General features: G+C 55.6%; 1 protein-coding gene and 1 long non-coding RNA gene across 10 annotated transcripts in view; one reads left to right on the plus strand and one right to left on the minus strand.

The window, feature by feature from the left end:
* Positions 1 to 74: 74 nt before the first annotated feature.
* Positions 75 to 13,128, minus strand: LOC122231195. 2 transcript variants are annotated; one of them, XR_006208390.1, is made up of 3 exons: positions 13,061 to 13,128; positions 3,378 to 3,450; positions 75 to 1,144 (listed from the first exon to the last, which is right to left on the minus strand). It is a non-coding gene; the product is annotated as an uncharacterized LOC122231195 (long non-coding RNA). The 2 variants fall into 2 exon arrangements; XR_006208389.1 differs by lacking the exon at positions 13,061 to 13,128 and adding an exon at positions 9,182 to 10,003.
* The window catches only part of MARK2 (microtubule affinity regulating kinase 2), a 56,867-nt gene continuing 54,890 nt past the window's right edge, over positions 11,170 to 13,146 (plus strand). For 7 of the 8 annotated variants that reach the window (XM_042958559.1, XM_042958562.1, XM_042958561.1 and 4 more), the window contains exon 1: positions 11,170 to 11,712. In XM_042958559.1, the coding sequence (XP_042814493.1) occupies positions 11,659 to 11,712 (54 nt within the window). In that variant the 5' untranslated portion in view covers positions 11,170 to 11,658. The remainder of the gene's footprint in view (positions 11,713 to 13,146) is intronic. The other variant, XM_007091925.3, reaches the window with a different exon arrangement.

The following is a 13,146-nucleotide window of genomic DNA, read 5'->3' on the forward strand; positions in this document are numbered from 1 at the left end:
GGCTTTGGTGGCTGGAGAGCTGACTTGGTGCCAGTGAGAGGGACACCTTGCCCCTCCCCCCCCCCCCCCCCCCGCCCTTGAGATGGGGTCAGAAACACCTTTAACATTTTGTACCTTCTGACTCACTCGGTAAGCCTCTAAGAGAGCCTATGGAGGTGCGGGGAGGGGCTCAGTGGCACTTACACCTTAGGAGCTGAGACACAACCTGACCTTTCTAAAGTGAAATGGTTGTGCCCGCAGGGGAGAGAGATACCTCCCCTCCCCTGCCCCATGATGCTCCAAACTGCCCTCTCGTTGACTTAATTAAACTCCCTCCTCTGCCTGGTTTCCCCATTCCCTGGACCAAGAGGTGGTCCATTTGGGGTTTCTTCACCAGATTCCTTATCCTCCTAAACCAGCATCACAGGCCAAATCCATGTGGGGTGTTTTTCTCCCCTTGGGTGACATCTGAAAAGGAGCTTGGGGAGCTCTGTCTCAGACCCCAAACCCCACTGCCACATTTAGAATCCAGAGGCAAATGGAGGAACGGGACAGTCTATCCTCTGTACAGAGACTACTTTTCTGCTCCTGATAAATACTGTGCATTGGGGGAGAGGTAGGGCACAGATAGGACTCTAGAGGCCTTGTTCCCCTATAACACTGACCCAGCCAGCTTTTGAGACCAGCCAGGAAGGACCTGGGTATATGCTGTGTCCTCCTCCGAGCTGGTGTCACCCCACGCGTGGACCAGGCGTGAGCGATCTCACAGCGTGGTTGCTTCCTGGGATGCGGTCCTTTTCTTTGACAGGCTTGGGAGAGGAATGCCCGGTTGGGAGGGATTAGAAGGCACGGGTGTGGCACGGCACGTTGTAGAAAAAAGGCAGCGGGCAGCGGTTCAGAACATCTTGTGTCCCAGGTGGCTTCCCCGACGCATGAGGTCAGGTGGGCCACAGAATCCCCCGCGGCATCTCCACCACTGTTTCTGCAAATCGGTAAAACTTCTGTCGGACTTCACAGGGGGTAACGGTAGTGTTGAAAATCGGGCTTTGAAACACCAATGTGAATTATTGCAGGTGATTTCCCACCCTTCCAATCTTGTGACTGTGTTTACATTTATGCCAATGTGCTTTTAAATCCACGTGGCTGTGTTGCTGGGTGTTTACAACTGAAAAAAACATATAAAAGCTCGCTGTAAACTCCTGAAGTTAAATGCACCTTTGCTGCTGTTGATGTGATTGATGGCCGGCCCAGTAGACTGTGAGCTCCTTCCGGGCAGGGACTAGGTTGCATTGACTTTGTTTTCCCAAGGCCCTGCTTAGGGGCCTCGCACATAGTAGGTGCTCAAATAAATGTTTGTCAAGTGCCCTCTTGGTGTGTCTTCCTATGCGACATTTTCCCACTGCAAGCTGATCCCTGGCGTATGGCTCCCTGCACAGGGTTGCGGCCATGGTGACTGTGGGTGGCATGGTTGTCTTGTGACTTTACCCCCACATCTTGGTCGGCAGGGGTCTGCCCGGCCTTGGCCGGGACCCTAGGGACTGTATGAGTGTCTGTGGCTGGGAGCTCCCTGTGGGCACCCTGTGGTCTTCCTGGGAGAGGTGGAGGGCGGAGCCGAGGGCATGAAGTTTCTGAACATCGGTGACCCAGTGCTTGGGGTGTGTCCCCCCCACCCTCACCCCACCCCAGACCAGAACTGCCATCCCAGGGCTGCTGCAGATGTTTGCCCAGAACACCAAGGAACCCTCCCACGCTGTCAGCAGCCCGGGGCTGGTGGCGGCAACTTTTTCCAGGCATGATGCCGTGGCCCAATCACGACATCGAGTGAAGGAGTGGGGATATACCTGTGCCTCTAGGCCCCCTTGCTCTCTGAAACCGGCCACCTCCTGCTGCTCCCCCCTGACCTCCGTGGGGTCCAGGTAGGGGAGATCTTTCTGGATACCAGTAATAACCATAGAGTCAAAGCTGGTCCCGGACAAAGGAAGAAGCGGCCCCTTCCCTCCTCGGAGGGACACGGGCGTGTGTAAGGGCGTGTTTGGGAAAAGAAGACACCGGCTGGGCTGGGCCCCCGTGTGGCTCCCCGGCTGCATCGCTGGTCGCGTCCAGGCTCCGCAGCTCCTGCGGTCCAACCTCCTGTTCCCGTGTAAGATGTGCTCCTCACCCCCCCCCCAGCCCTCCCCCGCACGCCTGGGTAGCTGTGTGGCTCAAGTGAGACTGTAAAGTCTTTACACCACCCCCGAGGTGTAGAAGGATGGGGAGCTGGAGAGGGAGAGCATCTCCGATGGGACCTCAGTCTCTCTGTGCCGCCCCATCGGGGCTGTTGGGCCGCCAGAGGAAGCAGTGCCGGACTTCTAGTCTCCCCAACAGCACTGTCAATGCCTCAGGTCTCAGACCCCACATCCGGGTGACCTGAGGGAGCAGGAGCAGCAAGGAGGCAGGAGGTTGAGGGTGACTGTCCTGCCGGCCTCAGATTCCACAAAGGTGAATGAAGCCCCCCCCCCCCCGGGGGCAGGTCCCACGCTAAGAACTGCCGAGTGCACCCAGGACACGCGCCTCGTCTCCATCGTGGGTCACCCCACGTTGTGCCCGTTACACAGGTGAGGGACAGGCACGGCGAGATGAACGAGGTGACCAGCCTGCCATTCCAGAGCTGGTGAAGGAGCAGAGCCGGGCTGAGCCTGGAGCTGTCTGACCCCAGCGCTCTTGTCTCCCGCGCTGTGGCCAGTTTCTGCTTCGGGAGGGACTGATGCATCTTCCCTTGAGGGCCTGGGGACCTGGGGTAGGTTCAGGGTGTGAGGCAGGGGTGGGTCAGGTGGGAGCGGGGAAGGTCATTCACAACGGAAAGCGCTCAGCGCCTCCTTCGTTCCAGCACTTAGATGGTGGTGCCCAGTGCCCTCTCCATGGCAGTTTCCAGAGTCCCCCCACCGGCCCTGGCACCTGCTGGGATCCTACCCCGTACCCGGCAGTGGCGACTGAAGGGACTCACGGCAGATGCAGGAGGGTGCTATCCCGTCCCAGGTGACAAGGTCTGGGAACCAAGCTGAGCGCTTTGAGGGTGGAGGGAGTCCTGCTTCTCACCTGTTCCTTTTTCAGAAAATGCCTCCTGGCCCCCCGGGTAGGCCCTGCCTGCTGCCCCCCGGCTTCACAGCTTCACTCGGCCACCTCTGATGCTGAATCAGGCCGGGCTTGGTATTTGGTGGCTACAAAAGCAGTGACTGGTACAACAATGTCCACGTGAGCTTGGGCCGCTCTAGGGGGCAGCGCATGGGGGGGGTGGGGAGGGGCGGCGCGCAGAACCTGCCCTTTCCCCTCCCACTCCTCCCTGACCTGGAGCGAGTCCTCCTGGGCCACCATAGCACCCACAGCTTCCTGGGTGAGCAGTTTGCCTCTGAGACACTCACCCACAGCCTTCTGAAGTCACAGCTGGGGACAAGACAGCGGCACGCTCTCCATACGTCTGGCCAGGATGAGTGCCTGGAAGAACAACAGGGCATGATAGAGGAGCGCTATTTTTTCTTGTTTGTCTTATTTCTTTTTCGGTGGTAGACGTTTTCAAACACGCCCAAGAAAAGACGAAATGGAGTAGTGAACCCTGAGGTATCTACGACCCCGCTTCAACATACATATCGCCCAGTTTGGGTTTATCTTTGTCTCCCCACATCTCCCTCCCTTCCGGTTTATTTTCTTTTATTTGAAGGATTTACTTATTTTGGGGAGCGCAAGCAGGAGAGGGGCAGAGAGAGAGAGAGAGAGGGACTGAGGATCTGAAGCGGGCTTCGCCCTGACAGCAGAAATCCCAGTGCGGGGCTTGAACTCACAAACCGTGAGATCATGACCTGAGCCAAAGTCAGACATTCAATCGACTGAGCCACCCACGGGCCCCTCCTGGTTTATTTTAAAGCAAATCCCAGACATGGTGTCATTTCATCTGTAAATAGGTTTGTTCGTATCTCTAAGAGACGGTCTTCAGTGAAATACATCAATATCACACTTCAAAAATTAATAATCCCTTAGGGCACCTGGCTGGCTCAGTCGATAGAACATGTGACTTTTGATCTCAGGGTCATGAGTTTAAGTCCCACCATTGGGCATGGAACCTACTTAAAAAAAAATTTAATAATCCTTTAATGGCATCTAATATCCAGTCAGCGTTCATGTTCCCCAATTGGTCCATGAATGTCTTTTGTTTTCAATTTTCTAATTGTGGGCAAAATACATATGCCATAAAATTTGCCCTTTTACACAGGTTTAAGTGTGGTAGTTAGTGCATTCACATTGTTGTGCAACCAATCTCTAGAACTCTTCCGTGAGTCTCTTTTTCACTTTTTTTTTTTTTTTTTTTTTGAGAGAGAGAGAAGAGTCAGGGAGAGGGGCAGAGGGAGAGAGAAAGAGAGAATCCCAAGTAAGGTCCACACTCAGCACAGAGCCAGGGCTCAGTCCCATGACCTTGGGATCAGGACCTAAGCCAAAATCAAGAGTCAGATGCTCAACTGACTGGGCCACTCAGGGGCCCCCCTCCATGAGTCTCTTTTTTTTTTATTTATTTATTTTTTATTTTTTAATGTTTACTTACTTTTGAGAGAGGGAGAGAGAGAGAGCACAAGCAGAGGAGGGGCAGAGAGAGAGGGAGATCAGAATCTGAAGCAGGGTCCAGGCTCTGAGCTGTCAGCACAGAGCCCAATGCGGGGCTTGAACTCACAAACTGCGAGATCATGACCTGAGCCGAAGTCAGACGCTCAACCGACTGGGCCACCCAGGCACCCCTCCATGAGTCTCTTTTTACAGCTGATGTGTTTGAATCAGGAGCTAAATAAGGTCCACACATTGCATTTCAGCAACCTTTCTCTCCTTTTTTTTTTTTTTCTTCTTTTCTCGTTTCTTTTCTTTTTTCTTGTTTAAGAACCTGGTGGCTTGTTCTATAAACGGAATTTCCTCCATTGTGGATTTGGCGGATGGCACCCCTGTGACGCCATTTGGCATGTTCGCCCATGAAGGGATGCAATTTTGAGGTGGGAGGGCGCTGCAGAGGGCTTCCTCGGGAGGAGACATTTAAGTAGAGAGAGAGTCCTGCAGCTAAATGGGGAAAGGCAATTCCGGGCCGAGGGGACAAGATGAGCCAAAGCTCTGTGGCTCTCATTGCCCAGGGACTCACAGCCAGCCTGCTATAGCCCAGGCACTGCACGAGGCACCAGGGACACTACCAGGAACCACACTGTGTCCCCGCTCTCCCTGGGGTTAGCGCTGATCTTCCCAGGGAGGGAGGCAGGGGAGGAAAGCGGGAATTTCGTCTACAGACACTCTGCCTGCCGGCTCTAGGTGTGGCTGTACAGCTGGGAGGTATGCGGGGACATCCCCTTGGCACACTGGTGACTCCTGGCCCGGCCTGCCCCCTACCTCCTCCAGGAAGCCAGGGAGAGCCCAGGACACCAGCTGGTACCAACCCCCTCTGCCAACTCTAAGTTGGATGTTGGCCCACCCGACATCCTCGTGCGATGGGAACTCCTTGGGGACCGGTCTCCTTCATGCCACCACAGGCTTCGCTTCTTTCCGCCAGTCCTTCCTTGTAGCGCTCACTTCTCCTTGGGATCAGACTCGGCACCACCTCCTCTAAGACGCCTTCCTTGCTACTCCGTCCAGTTCCCATGCTCCCACAAGCCCCAGATCATCCACTCAGGGTATCTCCCTCTGAACCCCATGAAAAACTGCCCACTTCTGCTTCCTCCTGGGTTGCTCACAGGGCCTCTGCCAATGCGGCCGCCTGGCACCGCATCCAGGATGCCCAGCCTTTTCAGTGTCAGTAGCCACAGAACCCTGCCGGTGGACAGTGACGCAGTTATGGGAGCGTTGGTTGGTCCAAAAGGCGACTCTCCTCCCAGAACAGACTCTAAAAGTGGCTCCTCTGCCTGATGCCCCTTCCCCGCCCATCCCTACCCCCCCCACACACACACAGGGTGGTCATCCTGCTACACCATGAGGACATGTGAGCAAAGCCGGAAGGGACACTGTCCCCTCCATCCCAAGCATGGTGGTACCTGACCATGACTGAAGAAGGGTGGGAGGGATATCGTTGCTGGGTTTGGGTTTGGAGACTGTCTTAGACCTCGAGCTGCTGTAACAGAATACCATCAACTTGTGGCTTATAAACAGCAAATCTATTACCGTTCTGGAAGCTGTAAATCCAAGATCAAGGTCCTGGCAGATTCAGAGCCTGCTTCCTGGTTCATAGAAGGCAGGCTTGTCCTCACGTGATGGAAGGGACTGGGGAGCTCTGTGGGGTCCCTTTTATGAAGGCGTTAATCCCATTACACATGCAGGGCCCTCCTGACCTAATCACCTCCCAAGGCCATCACCATCACCTTGGGGGTTAGGATTGCAACATACGAATCCTGGGGGGACACAGATATTCAGACGATACCATTACAGACGACTCCGTAGAGAGCGGCGAATCCGGCTTCCCCTCATTGTACAGACAGGGAGCCTGAGACCCGAGGGTGGGGGGGAGGGAGTTACCTAATGGCTCATGTGATCCATTAGTGACAGAGCTGTTGCCAGAATGGGCTCTCTTACTTCCGGTCCAGTGTTGTTCTCCAGGGAAGCGGAGAGGTTATAGCAGAGAGAATTAAAAGGAGGCTAGCGTATGCCTTCTCGTAAGAGCAGCCTATGCAAAGCGCTGGCCATCCACCAGGCTCTGTCTAAGCATGTTTCGTATATTAACTCATACATCCTCACCAATCAACCTTATGAAGCAGGTGCTTTTATTATCCCCATTTAAAAGATGGGAAAATTAAGGTAGAGGGAGGTTTAAGAGGCTTGCCTGAGACCACACAGCTCCCAAGGAGCACCCTGGCAACAAGGCGTGTGTGTTAGCTCACTACCCTATTTGCCTCTCATGGGCTAAGATGACTGAGGTCGACTCCCCTAGCAAGGGACTGAGCCCCTCTACACTTTGATTTCCTTATCAGTAAGCCGGGGAAACAACAGTGCCTCCTGCTCATTGTGACTCTGGCAATGTCTGCACAGTACCCAGCTCTCAGTGTGTGTTAGCAAAACCAAGACAGGGGAACAAGAACGGTGGTTGGGCAGCGACACGGATAACAAACGTTCTAGACCATCAGTGCTAAGGTGCCAATTTTTCACGCTCCAACATCTCGGAGCTATCCTAAGTTCAATATGGTGCCTGGCAATGGAGATAAAGCGCACGATGGAAATTCAGAGGCATCAAGAAACACAGGACAAAACGCGGCAAGATGGGAGGGTCTGTGGCCAGTCAGGGGGCATACGTGGGGCTTGCTTCGCCCCAGACATCCGACTCTTGATCAGAGAGCAATTCCGGACCCTGCCTCCCACCCTGGAGAGGGGCCTGCACTGAATGATGAGCATGCTCTCCGGCTTCACGGCTTGGAAGGAGAAAGATGAAGAGTTGCATTGTGTTAGAGGTGAGAGAATAAGGATGTCGTCCATTTGAGCAACTTTACCTCCCCTTGACTTCTTTCCTCTGTGCCCACCCATGGGGGGAGAGCTACCGTAACTCCTTTGTGCCTGCCAGGGCTGGGAATCCCACGATCCTTGCCTTCCCTCATTCTAGGGGGTATCGTGACTGCCCTGGAGTGCTGGTCCATTTGGTTGGTTTCTACCTGCTCTGAGGCCTGTGGTAGATGTCTTTTTTATGTGTGCTTTGTCTTGTTCAGGGTAGAAAGCTTGGAATTACCTATTTTATTTTATTTATTTTATTTTATTTTATTTTATTTTATTTTATTTTATTTTATTTTAGAGAGAGAGCACGCAAGCAGGGGAGGTGCAGAGAGAGAGGGGGACAAAGGATCCCAAGCGCGCTCCGCACTGACAGCAGAAAGCCCAACGTGGAGCTCGAACTCACAAACCACAAGATCACGACCTGAGCTGACGTCAATGACCGAGTCACCCAGGCGCCCCTGGAATTACCCTTAACTCTTCTCTCACATGCCCCCTAAGCCAATCCACTGAGAAATCCTGTCGGCCCTACCTTCCCAGTATCTCCCAAATCCAGCCACCTGTTGCTACTTCCACTGCTGCTGCCCCGCTCGAAGCCACTGAGCCACTGAGAGGCTCAAGCCTCTCCCTTGAATTCTCCTAAAAAGTCTCCTTCCTGGTCTCCAGGCTTCTGTTCCTGCTCTGCCCCTTTACCCGATTCTCAACTCAGTAGTGGGTCCACTCGTGCCATAGCTCCCCATCCCGTTCCGAGGAAAAGCCAAAGCAGTGGTCCACCCTGCCTGGTTCCCCATCACCTTTCGGCCTTCTCCTACTGCTCACTCTCCCTCTGTTCCGGTCCCATTGGCCTTCTTGTTCTCCTGCCTCAGGGCCTTTGCACTGGCCAGAAAGCTCCACCCCCAGATAGCCTCAGAGCTGACTCCCTCACCTCCTTTAAGTCTTTGCTCAACGGTCACCTTCTCAGTGAGGCCTACACTGACCACCTTAGCACTGCAACTCCTATTCCGCCCACTCACTCCTGTAATCCGGATCACCCTTAGCTGACGGCTTTTATTTCCACGGCACTTAAGACCCACTGTGATGTTTGGTGTCTGTATTCGCCAACACTTTTCCCACCACCACGACTGGCTGCAGAACTTGTGGGGCCCAATGCAAAATGGCAATGCAAGTCCCCCTTGGCAAACATGTCAAGAGGGTGACAGCAGAGCATTAAATCAAGTTCGAAGCCATTCTAAGAGTAGGGCCTTTTGTGAGTGCCCAGGTCACAGGCCCAGGAAGCCAGCTCTGCCTATCACGCAAGGGAGCTGGCGAGAGCCCTCAACCAGGGCAGAAGTGTATTTGGAGCTGGGCTGTAGGCAGATTATTCTGGCACATCTGGTGGGATAGGTTGGAGGGAGTCTAGGCAGGGAGACCAGTTAGGCAGCCTTGTGAGGAAGAGGAGGGGACAGGTGGGGTGGAGGTAGGGGGCTAAGGGGCGGAAGGCAGGGGGTGAGAGCCAGAGTGAGAAGCAGGGAGGAGGTAGAGTTTGCTTAGACAAGAGCATGACAGGAAAGACCCCCTTCGAGCTCACCTTCCTTTGCTCCTCCAACTCCTTCCTTCCCCCCACCCCCAGCCTCCGAACGCTACGGGGCACAGAAATCAGCCTTGTGTCTCCCTTTGGCCACCAGAGGGCAGACCATTCTCGCGGATTTTCGGGATGAATTTGGGGTGGGGGGAGTGGACTGTCCTCTGTCCTCACCTTTCCCCCTCATCTCCTTCTGTGTTCCTTCATCAACTTCTTCCTCGATGGCTGGGTGCCTGACTGGAGCTGGAGCGGGCCACGGGGAGGTGTCCTGGAGTACCGTAGGTGGCACCTGTTGCCATTTAAGAAGTCCGTCCGTCCCATCCTCCCATTGCGTCTGTCCAGCTGTCTATTTCTCTGGGTGACCTGGCCATGGGCTCCGCTCAAGATGGGGTAGATGGGAAGTGGAAGTCATCAAGTGTCAGAGGTCCGTCCAGCACTTTTTCCCACAATTCCTGGGACCTCTCTGCTCCTGTACCTTTGGGGACTTGCTGCTTGAGCCTGGTCTCTGGCTCCAGAGGAGATTCTGGCTTCTGCCCACCTTAAGGGGCTGTTGAGCCCTGGGAGGGAGGTGGGGCAAGTTCCAACACGTCCGGGGGACAGCTTGGAGCTGCAGGGGACAGCTTGGAGCCAGAAAAATCAAACTAGCCTACAGCCTCTACCTGGTGAGACAATCTAGGAGGAAGTGAAGAGTGGACTCAGTTTGCCAAGCGGGCTTCCTGTTGGAGTTGAAGGCTCTTAAAAGATGAGAGAGACCTCACTTTATTGATGAAACTCAAGTCCAGGAAAGAAGGGACCTTCTCCAGGTGCCCATTCTTTGTGCCATCCTGACGAATCCTCGTTGTCGACCAGTTTCTCTTTTCTGTGAGTTTTATTGTCTTTGAAGGGATAAATGAGAAATGAATTAAGATGAAAATGTCTCTTGGGGCTGCTGGGCGGCTCAGTCAGTTAAGCATCCGACTTCAGCTCGGGTCATCATCTCGCGGTCCGGGAGTTGGAGCCCCGTGTCTGGCTCTGTGCTGACAGCTCAGAGCCTAGAGCCTGGAGCCTGCTTCCGATTCTGTGTCTCCCTCTCTCTCTGCCCCTCCCCTGCTCACGCGCTCTCTCTCTCTCTCAAAAATAAATAAACATTAAAAAAATTAAAAAAAAAAAAAAGGGGGAGAATGCCTCTCCTGCCTTGCTTTACAGGGGTATTTTAAAAGGTAACTGGCGTGACTCAGTATCACCATAGTGCAATGTCATTTTGTGCTATTTTGAACAATTAAAAAAAAAGGTAAGTGGAATTCAAAGATGTTATTTAGAATGTCATCACTGAAACAGAGGCATAAATTCTCTTAATATAAGGACGTCGAGGAGCCCAAACTCAGAGATGTTATGTAATCTTTCCAAGATCACATAGCATTTTCCTTCCACAGAGCTGCGGCTGGAACACAGGGCTGGAGGGGGAACCCCTGTAGCCTCCCACAGCTGGGAGACAAGGAGGCCGACCGGCTGCCTGCCCCGGACCTTAAGAAACAGTGCGGATTAGATGTGGGGTGTATGGATAAACAGAATCCAAGACAGACGATGGCAGGTGAAGAATGTTAAGTAGACAGGTAAAAGACGCTGCCTTTGACAGGTGACACACATGTTGATAGGTTGGATGATAAAAACGAGATGGATTTTACGAGCGGACTGATGAGCGGACACGCAACCGGGGAAGTTGTTTTAGAACCAAAGGATGCCAATCGTTGGGACGGCTAACAGCCTTATTTTCTATTTGGTCAAACAATAAACATACACAGGTGATCCACGCTCCCCGTTCAGGTTTGAAAATACCCGGAAACTGACGGAAAGAAACGAACAGTCCGACCGGGTACCACCCCAGGAACGACTCGGGGCTCGCCGGGTCTCGGGTGTTGCCGGAAATGGCCGACGACCGCGGTCGGCTGCGGGGCGGGACGGGGGCGTGGCCGGTTCCCTGCACGCGGAGCGGCTTCGGGTGTTTCCGGAAACCGCGGCGAGCCTGCTTGAAGTGGGCGGGGAAAGGCCTATGGGCGTGGCTGGAGTTCCCCGAGTGGCTTCGTAGATTTCCGTAAACAGAGCCGAAGCTTCGTCTTCGGAATCGAGGCGGCGCGCGCGTCCCCAGGAGTAATCTTCTTCGGGTGTTTCCGGAATTCACCCGTAGTCCGAGGCCAGGAGGAGGAGGCGCGCCCCCCGCCCGTACCTCGCCGCTTCGGATGTTTCCGGCTGCTGCCGGCGGAAAGAGCCGAGGGCCGGCGGTGGTGGCGGCCATGTTGGGAGCAGCAGGTCCGGCGGCGGCTGCCTGTGTGCCGGGCGCGGAGCAGTGCCGCTGAGGGCAGGGGAGGAGCGAGGCAGGCGGCCGGCTGCGGCGGCAGAGAGTAGGCGGAGCGGCGCGGCCCGGCCGAAAGGCGGCACAGCCCAGCCGGGGGTCGGGGGGGTGCGGTCCGGAGCCGCTCGGAGCCGGCGCGGCCTAGCCCGAGCGGCGCATCCCCGGGCTGGCGTGAGCGGCTGCCCGGCCTCCCCGCACCCCCGGCCGGGGCCCATGCGGCGGGTGCCCCTGCTGTGAGAAGCCCCGCCCGGCCGGGCTCCGCGCCTTCCCTTCCCTCCCTTCCTCCAAGCTTCTCGGTTCCCTCCCCTGAGATACCGGCGCCATGTCCAGCGCCCGGACCCCCCTACCCACGCTGAACGAGAGGGACACGGAGCAGGTAAGGAGCCCCGAGGGCTCCCCGAATTCTCTGGCTGGGCCCCTGCACCTTGCAGAGCCTCCTCCCTCCTCTGCTCTCCTCGTGCCCCTGCTGCCACCCTGCAAGCCTCGGCTGCCCTGTCATCTGGCTCTCGGCCTCGCACATCCCCCTCTCAGTCCCGTCCTGGGACCCACCTCGTCCCGACTCCAAGCTGCACACTTGCTGACCCCCGTCTCCCCTCACCGCCCTCCTGCGCTCTTCCGTATTATCTCCCTAGCTTCCCCTTCTCTTCCCTTTTTCTCTCAGGGGCCTTTTCTGGTCTTCCTCCACCCACGCTTAAAGCCGCCACCCTCCTGCTCCTCGAACAGCACCCCGCGATTTGCCCCAGATCGTTGTCCCCCTCTTCCTCCCATCTCTCCGGCCTCGCTTCTGCTCCTCCCGCACCGGTTCTCCCAGTCCCTGGTTGTCACCCTCAGGGTCCTTGCCCCGGAGTGTGTTCTCGATCCCTCTCCTCTTCCAGTTCCCCCGCTTTCCCCCCCCCCTTGCTTCCCCCCCCCTTCCTTCTCCAAATTGTGCTCTCCCTCATGCTTGCAACCCACCAGCTCCACCCTCATCACCTTTCCAAATGGTTCGCCTACTCTTTGCTCATCACTTTCCCTTCTTTTCTCCAGGAGCTCCCCGGTGCCTCGCGCTGGCATTTGTTGCTTCCGTGTTTCCCAGACTGCTGTCATGCGCATAGTTTTCCCACAGGTTGTCTTTGGGGTTCCAGTCTGAAGGGTTCCCTTCAGAGTCTGGATCCCTCGCGTTCTGCCCCCCACCCCCACCCCCCAGGGGTTTGGCCGAAGTCTCTCCGCCTCCTGTTTCTCCCCGAGCGCTTTACCAGCCTGCTCCCCGGACTTGTCCTTTGGAGGGAGAACATCCCTCCGGCCCCACTTTATGGGGACAACCTGTTGCTGAGTCCTCTCCCCGGCCACGCTGCATTACCCTTCTGTCTTTTCACACCGCAGCGCGAGCCATGATGCCTTCCTGTGTCTTCACTCCTGGCTCTGTCACTTTTCATAGTTTCTTCCTCCTTGTTGGGTACCTTCCGGTTTCTCTGCCCTCACCCGGTCTTCCTCACGCTACCTGCCTCAGTGAGGCTTGCCTTCATCTCCGTGTTAGTCTCTTGCCTCCTTCACCCCGTATCTGTTTGCCCCGCCGAGGCCCCTGTCCTTTCCCTCCCGATGGGCTAGTCTTTGTAACTCGCCGTCCGGGGGCATTCAGCGTACTAGTTTCTTGAGCTATACGCCACCTCCTCCCCCCCTCCTCGTCCTGGCAATCACTGCTATCATCTGTCACCCAAGCTTTAGCGTTTTCTGTGTCACCCTACCTGTGAGCTGAGAGGCGTCCGCTTTCCACCCCTCCCCTTTCTGTCACCGTGTCCGGCGTCCCTTGCTGACTGCTGGCTGCTGTGTG

This window comes from Panthera tigris, chromosome D1 (genome assembly GCF_018350195.1).
Source record: "Panthera tigris isolate Pti1 chromosome D1, P.tigris_Pti1_mat1.1, whole genome shotgun sequence".
Lineage (NCBI taxonomy): Eukaryota > Metazoa > Chordata > Mammalia > Carnivora > Felidae > Panthera > Panthera tigris.